Raw genomic sequence first — 18,113 nt, forward strand, 5'->3', positions numbered from 1 at the left:
AAATATTTTAAGTGAGGGACAGTCATGAAAATTCAGAGTTGGAAAAAATTGCTTTCACCTCCAAGAGATAGGGAACAGAGTAGAGAAAGGGTATTTGAGCTAAACATTCGAGGATGTCATTAATAAATAGTATTTCTTTGCATAGCCCACACAATTACTTTCTCCTCTGTGGTATGCTTCCTCAGTTTTCACCACTTTTATTATTAAATTTATATTAGACTGTAATTTCTGTTTCTCTTACCTATTGTGCAATTCTGGATAGCAGAACTGTCTTATTCCACTAGATTCTCCAGCACCTGATCAAAGTAACAGTTATAATGAGGAGAGAAATCACAGAAAAGCTGTTTGGCTTTTTTTGTTAGTTCAGTGTTAGCAGTGTGGCTGTTGAGTCTGGCTTTGTTAAACTTTAGACTGTGCCTCTTAGCCCTTGTGACTTCTAGGGTTGACATAAAATACAGACTGTCCAGTTAGGTTTGACTTACAGATAAACAAGGAATAATGTTTTCGTATAATTATGCCTCATGCAATATTTAGGGCACACATATAAGAAAATATTGTTTGTTGTTTATCTGAAATTTCGGATTTAACTGGGCACTCCCATCTTTTTATTTGCTAAATCTGACAATCCTCCTGACTTCTCTGATCGTGTTTGTTATTTGGAAAGGGGCACAAGAACAGTACCTTCTTCTTAAAATAATATATATGAAGAATATTGCACACAGGTAAACCCTTACTTAACCTTCCAAACCAGGATACTTTAGTAGGAGACGTATGCCAAAACTCAGGGACAATGGCCCTGAGCTCAAAACACGGTTAGTTTTTGTTTTTGTTTTTCTTAAAGATATTATTTATTTCAATCTCAAGTAGGTGGAGAGGCAGGCAGAGAGAGAGAGAGAGGAGGAAGCAGGCTCCCTACTGAGCAGAGAGCCCGATGCGGGTCTCGATCCCAGGACCTAGAGATCATGACCTGAGCCGAAGGCAGAGGTTTAACCCACTGAGCCATCCAGGCGCCCCAAAACACGATTAGTTTTATTAGTTGGCTTTCAACGGAGTGCAAGGAAAGTTCTATAGAACTCTGAACAAAGTTGCAAACTGCTCTAAGGATCTGCAAATTTGCCTTCATCGTAACAACGGTGTTCAGAAAAGTCACTCCCGGGAGAAAAGGGGATTTTCCTCAGTTATAGGGAAAGCGGTAGCTGTGCCTCTGCGCATGCGCACAAGGGCTCCAGCGTCTCCACGCCCAGCCCCGCCCACCCGAGAGAGTCACGTGGGTGAGCCGTAGCTCTAAGGCGCGACCCGGCCGTGTCATGTGACCGAGGTTTCTGCTCCGTACTAGGATGGAGCCGGAAGAGGGGACGCCCTTGTGGCAGCTGCAGAAGCTTCCAGCCGAGCTGGGCCCGCAGGTGAGGAGAGTGCAGGCGGTGTGGCAGGCGAGGCTCTGGGATGGCCTGGCCTGCAGGGCCGGCCCGGTCTGTTCGCGAAGTCTTCGCAGGGCTCACCCAGGCTTGCCCAGGGCAGGGATCCGGGAATGGGTGTGATGACGGGTGTCCGGCCCCCTGCTTCCCCTGGAGAGCTGAGGAGGCCGAGGCTTTTAGCGGCATCTCCGCGCCCCTGCTCGGAGCTGACCTTCGAGGGGCTTTTCGACCTGACTTGCGGCGGGCCTTGCTCGACCCGGGTGGGGACGGCTGGTCAGCTCCCTCCCAAGCGCGGCCCGCGACTCTGTGACTCTGGGCTGGGGAGCGAAGTCACCACCATAGTATTTAAAATCTTACATCGTGGAGCCTGTAAATTTATTCATTCATACACTACACACCTTCACTCTCCCTGTGCACCAGGCACAGTGCTAGGTCCTGGGGACAAGCTGGTGACCTAGCGAAGCATACCCTGCGACAGAAAAAAAAAAATTGGTAAGTGCCACCAATAACTGGGCGACTTACTTTAGGTAACGTGGTATAAGGTAGCCTTTCCCTCAAGTGGTAACATAGACACTGACACCCTGGGCCTGAGAAGGAACCTGACTGTGCGGATCTGGGAGAAACAGCCTTGTTCATTCATCGGGCCAGCTTTGCACTGAAGTCTGCCTTGTGCTGAGTGCCCATATGGCTGGTGTAAGATGAAATGGTGAATGAGATACAGCCTGTGCCCCTGTGGAGCTTGCTATCTAATAAGGAAACCAAACTGAATTAACCAGCAGTGAGCTTGTGGGACAGGTAGTACTCCAGATTTGAGGGGGCAGGGAGAAGCTTTGCAGAAAAGGAACATCTAAATTTCTAGGTTGAGTTCTGAAGGATGAGTAGGAACCAGACAGGCTAGAAGGAAAGTGTTCTAGGCAGAGGAATAGCAGCTACAAGTCTAGGGCAAGGAAACCAGCCTCCATAGGTTTGAGGACCTGCTGTAATTTTTTTAGAGGCTGAAATTTGGAGTGAGCAGAGCAGGGAGACTAAGACTGGACAGGTGAGCAGGAAGTCAGGTGGCTCAAGTCTTTATGTATGCCATGCTTTTGTGTTTAGCCTCAATAGGCATTGGCAGTATTGAGTTTGAAAAATCAAATGTGGAGAGAGTAGTTATGTCTAACAAGTATTGTGACTGAATGGTGAAAGGAAGAGAAAACCCAGTGGTTTCTCTAAGAGGAAAATCTGACTGAGAAGTGGGTTTTTCCCCCTCAAAAAGAAGGAAAGACCTGAAGGAAATCTGCCTGTCCCTAAAAGAAAGCAATATATGCAAAATTGAGCTTCAGCATTAGCTCTGGGAGCTGTTTCTGTTTGTCCTGAGAAGTCAGCCTACTGATTCATTGTGTTGTAATTAATACGTAAATATGTTTACTCCTTCTCCTCTGTCCCATAGCGATGCAGGTCTCATCACACAACTTCTTGATTGGTTGGCTTGCTCTCTGGTCTCTCTTATTCTGAACTCCTTCAGGGTAGTTACTTCATTTTATATCCCTAGTGCTTGAGAGTTCTGTTTGGCCCAAGGTTGGTTCTTGATCAGTGTTTACCGAGGGAAGGAATTAATGCATGCTAAAATCTGCTTAACCATGGGGGCAGTTACCTGGGTGCCAAGCTTTGGTGGGATGGCCTTCAGTGTCAGCGATAGGCACCACTGAGTAAGTCCCAATTCTCATCCAGTCACAGTGGGCGAAGTGTGGGTATGGGGGCTTTGCCTACATAATATGATAGAGGGGTATGTGGTAGGTGGCTTTTATAAGCCCCACATATAGGTCTTCTTTTTTCCTCTATTCCATTTATAGTGGGAAAGTGTGGGGGAGATAGAAGGGAAGAAACTTAATTCTTATCAGGATCAAAAAAACCCCGTCTTAACTCTCTTCTGTGTTTTTATGAGTGCGGAAACTGAAATGTCAGCAGAGAGTTGGAGTAATGTGCCCGAGGCTGTCAAACTAGTAAGTGGTAAAGGTGGAACTTGTGTTCAGATCGGTTGACTGTGAGCCTTTGTGTTAGCCTTCTGCCCCTGTCTTCATTCTACCTACTTCTTAGATAAGGTCCATAACCTTTCCCACCGCGTAGGTTGATGACACCTAGATCTCTGCATCCAGCCAAAGATCTCTTCCCTGAGTGTCAGGCTTCTGCTGAGATAACACCCCACGTATCTCAAATTCAGTGTGTCCTGGGCTGAACTCCTCGTCCCCCCCTCCCCCCACAACTACTCTTCCTCTGGTTATAGCTTCATTTTTCATTTTTGGTTTGGGGCACCACCATTCACCCGGCCACTCAACCTAAAATTCTGAGTATCATCCTTGGTTGGTTCTGCCTCCTTTTTGTGTCTCTTTCACCTCTGTACTGCCTCCATTTTGAGTGTCCTCAATTATTTAGGGACCCCTGATTTCTTCCTGATAAACTGAAGGCAGGGGGCCTTGGTCTCACCATCTCTCTTTCCTTTTCTTTCCTAACTTGTTGGCAAATTTTTGGAAAAATAAGGCAAATATGTGAGTAGGTTGCTTTCCTGTGGAAATAATTAAAGAGCCTGGACACTGTAAACAGGGCCCTTTATGATTTGGCTTCCACTCACCTCTCCAGTCTTGTATCCTGTCTTTTTTCAAATTGAACAAGTGATTTTACATTTCCATTCTATGCATATGCTGTTGCTTGGGACTAGAAATGTCCCAAGAAATGGACTCTTCCATTTAGGACTCATCGTTTTAAAACAACCCTTTCCGTGTTTCCTCTCTCTGCTCCTTTGTAGCCTTTATAAACTTATAATATACCTCCAGTCATTCTAAATTGCATTTATGTAGTTGTATGTTTGCCTTTCTCTAATGGACTAAAACTCTGATATGGTAGAACCTTACTTTTGTTTATCTGCAGTTTCTCATTTGTAAAATGACAGTACTTACCTCATGGGGTTGTAAGGATGAGCACAGTGCTTGGTACTCAAGGCTCCATAAATGATAGTTATTAATGGCTGTTCTTGCTTTGTATGTCTATTAACTTATCTAACAATTGAATAAAGTGCTCATTACATATTTGTATATATGAATACAAACATATATAAGTGAATGAATGAATGAAGACATTTGTATTCCAAAAAGATAGCACTTTTATTTTTTAGTTAGAGTTCTGGGTTTTGCTTTAGCCTGGGAGCAGTTTGGGATAACACGGGGCATGTGTAGAGAATTTTGACTGAATTTCAAATTAAGAATGTTCATTGATTTATGGTATTTAAAAAATCTGCTCATATAGTGCATTAGCCATCACTTGGAAGTGGGTTACCAGTTTCTTATTTCTATTCTGATATCTGTGGTGTTATAGAGAAAGAGTTATTGCTTAAAATGGAGTAGAATGTGGTTCAGGGGAAAAGAGTTATAAGACTTGTTGCTTAAATTTATTTCCAAATTATTTGGGTTCAGATACTCTTTTACAAGACACAAATATCCCCTGGGAAAGAAAACCATACCAATCATTTATCTGGAATAGTGCTGGCATAGTAGGTGCTCAGTGAATATATGTTAAAGACATGGAACATGATACCAGTAGTAGTGGTGGTGGTAATAGTGATAATAGTAATAAGAAGAAATATGACAATGGCTGGCAAAATGTTTAAGTGTTTTATACACGCCAGGAATGTGCCAAGTGATTTGCATGTACTCATTTAATCCTTACAACATTATGGGGGTAGGTGATATTCTCATTTTATACAGGAGGAAACAGGCACAGAACATGTAAATAACTTGATCAAACTAGTTAAGTGGTGGAACTAGGATTCAAACTAGACAGTTTTATTCCAAAATTCAGTGTTAATAACTATCTTCAGTTATATATATGTTAGGATTTCCATTGCTGATGCTATGGTAGTGTAGAGATAAAGGAATGTAAAAAAGAAAAAGAAAGGTACTGACCACTGTCTTGGAATAGACCAAAAGAAGTGAGTATGAATGCTGTAAAAATGGAGGTAAAGGGAAATGACATTTATTGATCTATGCTAAAAAAAACTTCAGACTGAAAGTCATACTTTTTTTAGATTATTGGTATAAATACAATGTCTAATACCAAGCTGAAACCTTTATATTCGCCATCTTCTTTCATGAATATTGGGGAAATAACAGTGTATCTATGAAATTATTTTAGCCTCTGAAGGTGGACAAAATTATAGAAAGTCTGTGATTTTTATTGGAGCCTTAATTTTTAATTAAAATAATGTTAAAAATAGTTATATTTCAACCTCAAGCTGCTTTGCAGATAACATGAGCTTGTCCCAACTATATTTGTTTCCTATAAGGAAGATAAATCTTTTTTATAAGTTTACTAGTAATTCATTTATTTCCTTTTCTCTCTAGCTTCTTCACAAAATAATTGATGGCATTTGTGGCCGAGCTTATCCTCTCCATCAGGATTATCACAGTTTTTGGGATTCAACAGAATGGAAGAATGTTCTAGAAGATATTACCAAATTTTTCAAAGCTGTAGTTGGTAAAAATTTATCTGATGAAGAGGTAACTTCACTCCAATTTTCTATACCTTATAATAAATAATAGTTTTCAGGTTTTTCTAAACTCGTCTTGAAGGCACTATATTATACAAGAGTCATCATCAGTAAGTGTATATTTATACCTTTTTAAAAAAATTTTATTCATTTGTTTGAGCGAGAGAGAGAACATGAGAGATCAGGAGTGGGGTGGGGGTGGAGGAGGAAAAGAGAAGAGGGAGAGGGAGAAGCAGACTGCTGGTTGAGCAGGTAGCTTGATTTGGCCGAATCCCAGGACCATGGGATCATGACCAGAGCTGAAGGCAGATACTTAAACTGACTGAGATCCCCAGGTGCCACCAGTAATTATATATTACGTTACAACAAGAAACCTTATAATTGTGAATAGGCAAATCTGATTGTGGAAGTACTTTTTTTTTTTTTTTTATAGTTTTGGTTGTTTGTATTTTTAAAATTGTGACAGCATTTAAATCATGTAGAAAAAAACCTAAAAGTTACATAACTGACACCTACACTCCCATTATCACAATTAAACAGTTGTTAACATCTTTATGCCTTACAGGTTTGTGTGTTTGTTTTAGAAACAAGGCATTACAGATAAACCTAAATACCACCTGGGCATGGCACCCCAAGAGATGATTCCCCAAGAGATCACCACTTGTGAAGTTGGTGAACATGTTCTGTATTCTATATTGTATGAATATTTGCATTGTAAGCAATATATACAATTATTTGAGCTGTTTAGACGTGTAATTTGTAATTGATAACATGTATCCCTTTGTAATTTTTTTATGGAATGTTGTGTTTTAGACTTATCAGTGTTGGTAAATGTAGATCTGGTTCATATATTTTAACTCTTATAGTATTTGATGATAGGAATTAGCAGAACTTATTTTTCTGGCCCCCTCCTGATGAACTATTAGATCATTGCCTCTTCAATGCATAGTACTTCTACAGACATTTTGTACATGTCTCCTTATCACATATTTGCCAACTTTTCTTGGCAAGACATCTTGACATGAAATTACAGGTCATAGAGTATCCTTTTATTGAATTGCTTTTGTACCTTGGTCAAAAATTATTTTGGCATGTTTGTATAGGTTGCCTACTCTTAAAAAAATGTAGTTATGTATGTTCATTTGATTTGGATGATATTCTGGGTGGGAGTTCTTTGTTAGATATATTTAAGTATCTAATCCCATTATGTGGCCTGCCTTTTCACTCTTAATGGTATCTTTCTGTGAAGAGAAGTTCTGAATTTTAATCAAGTCCAGCTTTGTCAGTATTTATTTTGGTGCTTAGTGCTATTAAGGTCCTGTTTAAGAAGTGTTTGTGCCAAAGTCATGAAGGTGTGTGTGTTAGTTTTCTTGTAGAAGCTCTCACATTTATGTTACTGATGCATTTTGAATTAATACTTGTGTGTGGAGTAAGGGTCAAGTTCACATTTTTTCACATCAGTAGCCAGTTGACACAGTACTGTTTATTGAAATGACTCTCCTTGCTCCCACAGAGTTTCTGACCAACATTTGTTGTAAATCAGGTCACTGTATGTGTGTGTGTGTGTGTGTGTGTGTGTGTATATACACACACATATATACATACAGTGAATATACATTTATATATAGATACAGACACACACACACACTCACATACAGGCACCCCTGTATCTGGACTCTTTATTCTGCCTCATTTGTTTATTTGTGTATATTTCTCAGTACTACACTGTCTTAATTATTGTAGAATTAAAGCTGTGTTACATAAAGTCTTGTCTCTGGTAGTAGAAGACCTTCAACTTCATGTTTCTCCAAGATTGCTTTGGCTCTTCTGGCTTCTTTGTATTTTCATGTACATTTTAAAACCATCTTATCAATTTCAACCAAAAAACCTGCTGGGCTGCCATACCAAAATATTCTATATTCCATAGAACAAGAATTTACTTCTCACAATACTAGAGGCTGTTGAGTCCAAGATAAAGGTGCTGGCTGATTTGATTCCTGGTTGAGAGCCCTTTTCCTGGCTGCAGACTACCTGCTTGTTTTGTTTCTCACATTGGTGGGGGGAGGGACAGAAGCATGTTCTCCTCTTTTTATAGGGGTACTAATCCTATCATCACTAACTCCCACCCTTATGACCTATTAAACTATTTCTCAGAGGCCCCATCTTTAAATATCACAGTGAAGGTTAGGATTGCAGTGTAGAAATTTTGGAGTGACATAATTAAGTTCATAGCATGGGATTGCACTGAATCTCTAGATCATTTTGGGAAGAATTTACAGCTTAATATTAATACTCCCAATCCATGAACATGGTATAACATTCCATTTATTTGGATTACTTCAATTTCTCTAACATTTTGTAGCTTTTAGTATAGAGATCTTACAAATATTTGTTAGATTTATTTCTAAGTAATTGGTATTTTTGATGTTTTTAAATTTTGTTCTCCAGTTGTTTATTGCTATTATGTAGAAACACCACCAATTTTTATATCTTTACCCCATGCTTAACAGTTTTTAAAAATTTTATTATTTAATGGCTTATAAAACTTAAAAAATTTTTTTTGGTATACCATTAAAATGTGGTAAAAATTTAAAAAATTTTTTTTGGTTTAAATTTTCTTGGTATAAGAAAATACAGTTATTTTCTTTTTTACATTTTAATATCTTCTTTCCCTTACCTTATTGCACTGGCTAACACCTTTAAAACAGTGTTGAAAAACAAAAAAAAAAGCAGTTTTATTCCTGACCTTAGGGAGAATGTATTCACTATTTTATTATTTATTATGTTAGTTGTATGATTTTCTAGATATCAGCTATTAGATTAAAGAAGTTTCCTACAGTTCCTACTTTGCTGAGATTGTTACCATTGATAGGTATTGAATTTTATTTAAATGCTTTTTCTCTAAATTTGTTGTTTTTTTCCTCCTTTATTTTGTTGATGTGGTGTCTTTCATTGGATTTTTAAAAGCTAAACTAACCTTGCATTGCCAGAATAAATGCCACTTGGTCATGATGTATTATCTTTTTATGTATCTCTAAATTTGATTTGCCAGTATTTTATTTAGGATTTTTGTCTCTGTTTTTTTGCGATATTGGCCCATAGTTTTTCTTTTCTGTAATGTCCTTGTCATGCTGTCAAGGTTTTATTCTGGTCTAATAAAATGAATTAGGAAGTATTTTTTCTCTTATTCTCTGGAAGAGTTTATGTAAGATTGATTTTTATTTCTTTCATAGTACTGTGTTACTATGTTGCATAATTTTCAAATATTTGGAATTTTTTTTATCAGTTATGATTTAATTACACTGTGGTGAAAAAAACAAATAATTTGATTGCAGTCCTTTGAAATCTTGTGATTTGCTACATGGCTCATCATATGGTTCATTTTGGTGAATGTTTCATATACTTTTGAAATAATATGTATAATGTAGTTGTTGAACACAATGTTCCATATGTCAGTTAGGTTTAAGAAAGATAGTGTTTTTAAGTTTTTTATCTTTCCTGATTTTTTTGTCTTTTTTTGTCAGTTACTGGGAGATGTGTTAACATTCTAATTACGAAGGTAGATTTATCCATTTCTCCTTTTAGTTCTACCAAGTTGTGTTGCTTTATATATTTTGAAGCTTTGTTATTAGGTGCACACAAATTTATGATTGTTCTTTCTATTGAATGGCCCTTGGGCCATTCTTTATTTCTCATAACACTTTTTGCCTTAAAGGCTGCATTGTCTGATATTAAAATATCTATACCAGCTTTAGTGGTCTTTGCTTCTATGCTACTTCATCAGTCAGTCCTTTTTGCAAAAATTTGTTAAAATCTCGTTTGTTAGTTATGCATTCTCATCTTATTCTTTTCACAGAGATAGAAATATATATATATATATATATATATATATATATATATATATACACACATTTTTTTTAAACAGTCATTTTAAAGATTTTATGAAAGGGGAGAGGAGCTGTGTGTTTACATTTTAAACAAAAAGACACTTTCACTTATTTTCTGTTTATTTTTATTTTCATAGATATTTCAGCAGTTGAATCAGTTGAATTCATTTCATCAACAAGCTGTCATGAAATGCTTAAAAAGTAGGAAAGATGAAATCAAGCAGGCTCTGTTAGAAGAAATAGTTGATATTTCTTCTGCACAGCTACAGGATTTTGATTGGCAGTTAAAGGTGAGAATCTGTTTATGGGCATGATGTTTTTTACCTTATTTTTTGAATAGAAATGTTTATTCTTTTTTTATAATATACATCTAAAATTTCTGTTATTTTAAGAAAACATTATCAAAAAATTGCATTTTTACATTCCTTAATACAGTACAAACATCCATATAATATGTAAAAACATTACATTGGTAATAAATTTAATTTACTAGAGCTGTGAATCATTAAAAGTCTTGAGTAATGGAGTAGTATGTATTCAACATCTGTTTTTGGCTAGAACTTTCTAGACTTTATAGTCTTCCTGTAAATGCGATTCTGCCTCCAGGGTGAAAATATATAATGTGCTGTTAAAAGAGCACTTGATAAACATTTTGAAAAGAGACTCATGGTCAGTAGGATTCATAAAGAACAATTTCAGACCAGCTTTCCATGCTATATAGGTTACCTAGATCTAGATGAGGAGGTAGTGTTGAAACACATTGTCTTTCTTCATTTCAACATGTTAAGTGCCTCATATTGTTAGTGGAGAAAAATGTGGACAAATCACAGAGTTAAATGGGTCATAGCTGGATGAATAACGAAAACAGGTGAATTTGTGTTAGCCAGGAAGGAGGTCTCTGTGATTCTGGTGTTGGCCCAAACTTCTTCAACAAATATTCTTTCACGAATATTATGCTTATCAAATCTGAGATATGTTAAATATTAATATAATACAATCAAAGTTTAAAATTACTTTACAGCAAATTACAATGATAGACCAAATGAAGCAAAATAAACTGAGCAGAGATAACCTAGGTAGAGGATTTTTACTTAAGGAAAACCAATTTAATATAAAAGATATGAGAGATATGCCAAAAGTAATTTGTCTGAAAAATATTTAGTTGTTTTGATTTGCCAAATGTGGCCTGAGTCAGCAGTATAATGATTCAGTCTTCTGTTGGTAGAAATGTAGTGTTTGAAGCAATGGGTAGTTCTAATTCTGTTTACATTCATTAAATCTTTTTAGTTAATTTAATTTAGTAATACTTTTATTTTTGGCTGCCAAAGTAAGAGATACTTAAACAAATTGGAACCAAACCAAAAAAGAATGAACAGGAACTTAAAATCGTGGTACATGAAGGTTTTTTGAAACACTTGAGACCCTGTATCCAGAAAAGAGAAACTTTAGTGGAAAAATTACACTTATCTTTGAAGGACTAAAAGTTATCTCTATAGATGAGGAATTGATACATGCTGTGTGGCTTCAGAGGCTAAGGTCTAAGGTATATGGTTTCCAATAAGATGAGTTCACCTTCAGCTTAAGGAGAACTTTTTTACAGCTGTCAGTATCTGAAGATTTTTTTTAACCACTTCTTGAGGTAGCGTGTTCACCATTGGTTGTATTCAAGCATAGACTGAGAAAGCACTTACTGGACACACTGAGAAGGAGGATTATCTGTAAGGTAGACCATCTTTGGTACTTCCAAACCTCAGATATTGTGAGTCCTGGTTTGTTTTTTTTTTTTTTTAAAGATTTTATTTATTTATTTCACAGAGAGAAAGATCACAAGTAGGCAGAGAGGCAGGCAGAGAGAGAGGGGGAAGCAGGTTCCCCGCTGAGCAGAGAGCCTGATGCGGGGCTCAATCCCAGGACCCTGAGATCATGACCTGAGCCGAAGGCAGAGGCTTAACCCACTGAGCCACCCAGGCGCCCCATGAGTCCTGGTTTCTGAAGAGAGAATGAAGTAGGTATGTAAGGATTCGATTCTGTAGTGTGTGCACTCCGAGGACGTTTGTTAGGGAAGTGTAGTTCGTTATTAGTCATTATACAGGTAGTGAAGGTACAAGTAAATTTTTTCAAGTGGTAGCACTTTGAAGATTCAGGTATTGTGGTTTTTTACCTCAGATTCCAGGAAAATTGATTTTCGCTTTGCCATATGCCAATGAAGCTATGGTGTTTGTTTCAAAAATTATCAGTGTCATAAATACTTGGTTCTTTCGTTTCCTCTAGGATTCTCTTTAGACAGAAAATAGGAAGTGGAGTAAATGTTGAGTGTTTTTGCTGAGTGGCTGTAATTAAAAATGGTATCTTTTTTTTTTTTTAAAGATTTTATTTATTTATTTGACAGAGATCACAAGTAGGCAGAGGCAGTCAGAGAGAGAGGAAGGGAAGCAGGCTCCCTGCTGAGCAGAGAGCCTGATGCGGGGCTCGATCCCAGGACCCTGGGACCATGACCTGAGCTGAAGGCAGAGGCTTTAACCCACTGAGCCACCCAGGCGCCCCTAAAAATGGTATCTTGATAACATATTTATCAAGGTTAGCAGAAAATTGGCTGATTTTAAATTAAGTATCTTCATTGCACAAGGTTTACCAGTGTTTTTAGTTTTATCTTTGTTCATGGTCTTTCATCCTCTTGGTATCTCCACACTTCTTCAAGCTTTAAGAATTCTCGGTTTTCTGATGCACTGGGTCCATTCAGTACTTTCCTTCCCACCCATAACTGTGCTTCGGATTTCCGCTTCTACTACAGACTTTGCCCTGGTTGTCCTTTCCCTAGTTGTCTTCCCCTCTCATCATCCTTTCTCTGTCCGTTCTTTATATTTGTGCTGGTTTGGCGTGGGTTTCTTTATTTCTTCCACCTTTTCCTGTACTTGACAGCAAACAGAAGTATTCTTTTCTTTTCTTTTCTTTTTTAAAGATTTTATTTATTTATTTGACAGACAGAGATCACAAGTAAGCAGAGAGGCAGGCAGAGAGCTGGTTGCGGGGCTCGATCCCAGGACCGGAGATCATGACCTGAGTCGAAGGCAGAGGCTTTAACCCACTGAGCCACCCAGGCGCCCCCAGAAGTATTCTTTTCTTAAAATGTATTGTTAATAAGCTCTGATGCATATTTGATGTAGTCTTTTTTACTACTTATTAATTACTGTTTTCTTCATTTTAAATAGCTTGCACTGTCTAGTGACAAGATTGCTACTTTACAAATGCCGCTTTTAAACCTTCATCTAGACATAAAAGAAAATGGTGAAGTCAAACCATATTCTGTTGAAATGAGTAAAGAAGAGCTGCAGAATCTAATAAATTCCTTGGAAGCAGCTAATAAGGTATTTGTTTTAATTTTGTTGTGTGTTTAAAATGTTTGTTCGATTGATACTCTTCGAACAATAGAAGAAAAGCTCATAACTGACTTTTTATATTTCTTTTATTCCTGATGTGTTAAGCAGAGAAAATACCTTGTTATGTTCTGCATCTCTAGTTTTAGATATTATAATTTATAATTATAACTACTTAGTTTTGAGCATAATTTATCAAGTAGTTATTTTTGATAGAATAATGGTGGTGTTCTAACAGCTCTATTTTTTTTTTTTTTTTTGCCTTGGTGCTTATTAATGATTAAAATAAAATTTTTACCTTGGGGCTGTGAAATTAGTTGATTCTGAAGTTTTTTATGATTATTATAAGTAGTCATGATTTTAAAGAAAAGAGTATCTTATTTAAATGCACAAGTAAGAGATGCCTGGGTGGCTCAGTTGGTTGAGCATCTGCCTTCGGCTTGGGTCATGATCTCAGGTTCCTGGGATTGAGCCCTGCATCAGGCTTGCTGCTCAGTGGGAAGCCTGCTTCCCCCTCTGCTGCTCCCCCTGCTTGTGCTCTCTTTCTGTCAAATAAATAAATAAAATCTTTTTTAGAAAGTTTTAACTGCACAAATAGAATTGCTTTTATAATCTTCTAAGTAGGGAAGACAAAATGTGGCTTGTAGTTAGGACAAAATCAAGTAAAACTAATGAGTGACTAAAGATTTTACACATACAAAAGATTGACTAAATAACAGGAACCATTCTCAGTGTTTATTTAATGAGAAAAATCATATTTAAACAGTAGAAACTGCTGCTGTCAGAAAAAAAATAAAAATAACCGTGTCTGTACATGTGTGTTCCTTTCATGATTGCTCAGCATTGGGCACCTGAGAGTGGCTCAGTTGGTTAAGTGTCTGCCTTCAGGTTAGGTCATGATCCTGGAGTCCTGGGATCAAGCCCCACATCAGGCTCCCTGCTCAACGGAGAGTGTGCTTCTCCCTATCCCTCTGCCCTTCACCCTGCTCATGCTCTCACACTCTGTCCCTCAAAATAAATACATAAATAAATAAATCTTAAAAAAAAAAAAAAAAAAAAAGTAGAACCAGGGTGCCCAGGTAACTGAGTCACTTAAACATCCGACACTTGATCTCAGCTCAGGTCTTGATCTCAGGGTTGTGAGTTCAAGTCTTGCATTTAAAAAAAAAAGTATGGGGGCGCCTGGGTGGCTCAGTGGGTTAAGCCTCTGCCTTTGGCTCAGGTCATGATCTCGGGGTCCTGGGATCGAGTCCCGCATTGGGCTCTCTGCTCAGCACGGAGCCTGTTCCTCCTCTCTCTCGCTCTCTCTCTGCCTGCCTCTCTGCCTACTTGTGGTCTCTCTCTGTCAAATAAATAAATAAAATCTTAAAAAAAAAAAAGTATGGCTAAGAAGATTGGGCAGGGGCAAGAGAGGTTGGTTAGAATATCTGACATTGATCACTGGGGAGCAAATCACTAGAGAAGATGCTGAGCAATCTTTTTTTTTTTTTTTTTTTTTCAAAGATTTTATTTATTTATTGACAGAGAGAGAGTGTATACAACAGGGTAAGTGGGAGAGGGAGAAGCAGACTCCCCATTGAGCAGGGAGCCCAATCCAGGACTCGATCCCAGTACTCTGGGGTCATGACCTGAGCTGAAGGCAGACACTTAACAGACTGATCCACCTGGGTGCCCAGTGCTGAGCAATCTTGAAAGAAACACATGTATACAGAGAGCTGTTTTTATTTCTTTCAGACAGCAGCAGTTTTATTTAGTCAACCCTTTGTATACGTAAAATCTTCAGTCACGCATTGGTTTTTACCCGATTTTGTCGTAACTACAAGCCATATTTTGTCTCCCGTACTTAGAGGACCCAGGACCTTGATATCACGACCTGAGCCAAAGGCAGAGGCTCAACCCACTGAGCCACCCAGGTGCCCCCCGGGCTACCTTTCTGAAACCCTGGTATATTCAGCTTCCGTCAGTACTCTGCAGTTACTCAGTCATTTTAGTGCCATGGTGACTAGTCCACATGCCTCGTACCCACATGGGTAGCCTGACTTGCTTCTGGGTGGGGCTCAATGTCTGAGCGTGTGTGTGGTAGGGCCTCATACGAATGTTAGTTGAGTCTGAGCCGTGGATCCCGGCAGGCCTGCATCGTCGGTTACTGTGCATTGTACTTGCTTATTATCAGTTGTCTAGCCCTCAGAGATTTCAGAGCATTTTATTAAGCAGACGTGCACATCATTCTGGAATAACCTGATCCCCTTCCTCCCCGACTTTGTGTTTGAAGGTGATCCTGCAGTTGAAATAACTGGAAATGGTGGATACCAACACTATCAGATTCTCCTGCTACCCCAGATGCGGCCGAGTGAATACTGTGTGTTCAGCGCACCTGCGCTATACTGACTGTTTTGCTGTGCTGAGAAAGCAGCAGTGTTGGGATTACAGAGATAAAAATGTATCCGCTTCCCTAAAGAACAGGAAATGACATGGTTGACAGGAAATGCATAAAAAATGAGAGATGAAAAAGCTGTGATAGCAGTTTATATTTTCATAATGGCTGTTTTGCCTCATTTATTAAATATTTGAGAAATCTTTATAGATATACAGTTTTATTGAAAGCTAAAAATAGACTAAAGTAATGTAAACGTACAAAGCACAAATCTACTTGAATGTTGCTTAAAGGAATATATGAATAGCAAGGATGTGTATTATGGATATATATGATTAATTTGTAATATTTTAAAAATAAATTTTAAAGAATGTATAAGCTGCATATATAACTCAGGAGATTCCATATCTTTCTTCTATTTCAAAGGAAAGATTATAAAATGTAAAATTTCGTAGAGAAAGAAGCTCCTCTTCAGACATGAACAAGAAAAAAATAATTAAATTTGCATCAACAATGAGTTTATGAATTCTAGAGATTAAAATCTTTTACCCGAGTGGGAAAAAATGAAAGTAACACTGTTACTCCTGCATTTCTGTGTCTGATCGGGAGGGTATGCTTTGATAAAAAGAATGGATGTCGTTGTATAGTGTATATATAGCTATCCAGATGTCAGCCAAGATTAAACATAGGTCCATTTTTGTGATAGACTTTTAATACTGAAGTTGATAGTTTTGGGTGTTAACTTCACTGGAAAACCATTTTTAATTGCAGTTAACTTTAAAAACAGGCATTCTGAACAAATAAAAAATGTCATTTTGCTTTCACATATTGCTTTATTTCAAAAGACTTTCTGCATAATGCAGTGACCCATAATTCATTGGTGTCTGCTATTTGTAAGCTTAATCGCTCTTAAGAGCATCAGACTGTTTGAGGTGTTTAAACAGTTTTTACGATTTCTCATCATAGAGATGAAGTTGGGCTTGAGGGGTTAAAAAAAATATCTGCGTGTTACCGAGGCCATGCTACTCAAAAGGTGTCTGGGGGCACCTGGGTGGCTTAGTTAAGTGCCTGCCCTCGGCTCGGGTCATGATCTCAGGGTCCTGGGATCAAGCCCCGCATCGGGCTTTCTGCTCAGCGGGGAGCCTGCTTCCTCCTCTCTCTCTGCCTGCCTCTCTGCCTACTTATGAGCTCTCTGTCAGATAAATAAATAAAATCTTAAAAAAAAAAAAAAGGGTAGACTAATGCCGTTCTGCGGTCTGTGGACTGTCTCTTACAGGCTTGGGATTAGATGAGGAGCATATGCCAGTGTTCATCAATATATCGCTTTTCTCACTGAGAGATGTTGATTATGGAAAAAAATATCGGTTGGACCAAACAGTGTGCTTAGGGAGGTCGTTGACTTACCCCCTGTGCAGGTTCCTTATGTCATGGACTGGTAGCAGTTTGTAACCTAGCACTTTAAATAATACAGATGATCGCCAGCGTGCGATGGTTTGACTTACGATTTTTTTGACTTTGCTATGGTGCTGAAGGAACCTGAATTCAGCAGAAACCATACTTTGAATTTTGATTTTTTTTTTTTTTTACACATTTTGTGTTTTGATCTTTTCCTGGGCTAGCAGTGTGCAGTACATGATATTCCTGGGCTAGCAATATGCATTACAACACCCTTTTGTGATATCGGGCAGCGGCAGGCCCACAGCTCCCAGGCAGTCGCAAGGAAACAGCTGATACACGACAGCCATCTTTTACCAGGACAACCACACTGGTTTTCACTGTAATTTCAGTAAATTACATGAGGTATTCAACACTTTATTAAAAAATAGGCTCTTTAGATGAGTTTGCCCAGCTATAAGCTAGTCTAAGTGTTCTGAGCATTTAAGGTAGAGTAGGTTAAGCTATGATGGTCAGTTGGTGAGGCATATTAAATGCATTTTTGACTTAGAGTGTTTTCAGTATATGATGGGTTTGTTGGGATGTAAACGCATCGTGTCGAAGATCTACACTGATTCAAGGTCCTTCTGAATTTCAACCCTCCATTTTCCTCCTTTGAGAAGCAGAAAATCTTGCTCTACATATTCTTGTCACCACCTTATTTATCACTATTAGAATATTTAACCACATATTGAAATATCACCGATATACTGTAAACCTCACATATTTAAAGTGTATAATCGGGTAATCTGGTAGGTTTTGACAGCCAAGAAAGCATCACCTCTGTCAGGATTGTGTTCGTGGCAATCACTCCCAGAAGTTTCCTCCTATTTTGTAATCCCTGCTCCTGTATCCGATCCCCACCAACCCCTGATCTGCTTCCTGTCACTTGTAGAGTGTTCACACCTTTCAAGAGTTTAATATTAGTGGAATCATATGGTATATACCATTTCTTTTCTTTTGACCCAGCTGCTTTCAGTATTGAGTTCATCTGTGTTGTTGCATATTAGCAAGAGTTCATTCCTTTCTCTTGTCAAGAAGTATTCAGTTGTAGAGTTTTACCATAATTTGTTTATCCACCTGTTAAAGGATATTTTGGTGGTTGAAAAT

At 38.2% G+C, this 18,113-nt stretch overlaps 1 protein-coding gene across 1 annotated transcript; it reads left to right on the forward strand.

Annotated features, from left to right (window-relative positions):
- Positions 1–1,271: 1,271 nt before the first annotated feature.
- LOC111149269 (COMM domain containing 8) lies at positions 1,272–16,391 on the forward strand. Its single transcript, XM_022506238.1, has 5 exons — positions 1,272–1,403; positions 5,789–5,944; positions 9,959–10,111; positions 13,031–13,186; positions 15,468–16,391. Exons 1-5 carry the CDS (start codon positions 1,338–1,340, stop codon positions 15,486–15,488), a joined length of 552 nt encoding a protein of 183 aa, XP_022361946.1. The 5' UTR covers positions 1,272–1,337; the 3' UTR covers positions 15,489–16,391.
- The last annotated feature ends 1,722 nt before the right edge of the window (positions 16,392–18,113 follow it).

Source organism: Enhydra lutris, unplaced genomic scaffold, assembly GCF_002288905.1.
Source record: "Enhydra lutris kenyoni isolate GAN:26980312 unplaced genomic scaffold, ASM228890v2 scaffoldscaffold21, whole genome shotgun sequence".
NCBI classification, from domain to species: Eukaryota; Metazoa; Chordata; class Mammalia; order Carnivora; family Mustelidae; genus Enhydra; species Enhydra lutris.

Bases quoted from the DNA above. Each gene is read 5' to 3' on its own strand.
- LOC111149269 (XM_022506238.1), top strand. From the start codon at position 1,338: ATGGAGCCGGAAGAGGGGACGCCCTTGTGGCAGCTGCAGAAGCTTCCA. The intron at 1,404-5,788 runs GTGAGGAGAGTG...TTTTCTCTCTAG, and splicing joins CAGCCGAGCTGGGCCCGCAG to CTTCTTCACAAAATAATTGA. The intron at 5,945-9,958 runs GTAACTTCACTC...TTATTTTCATAG, and splicing joins AAAATTTATCTGATGAAGAG to ATATTTCAGCAGTTGAATCA.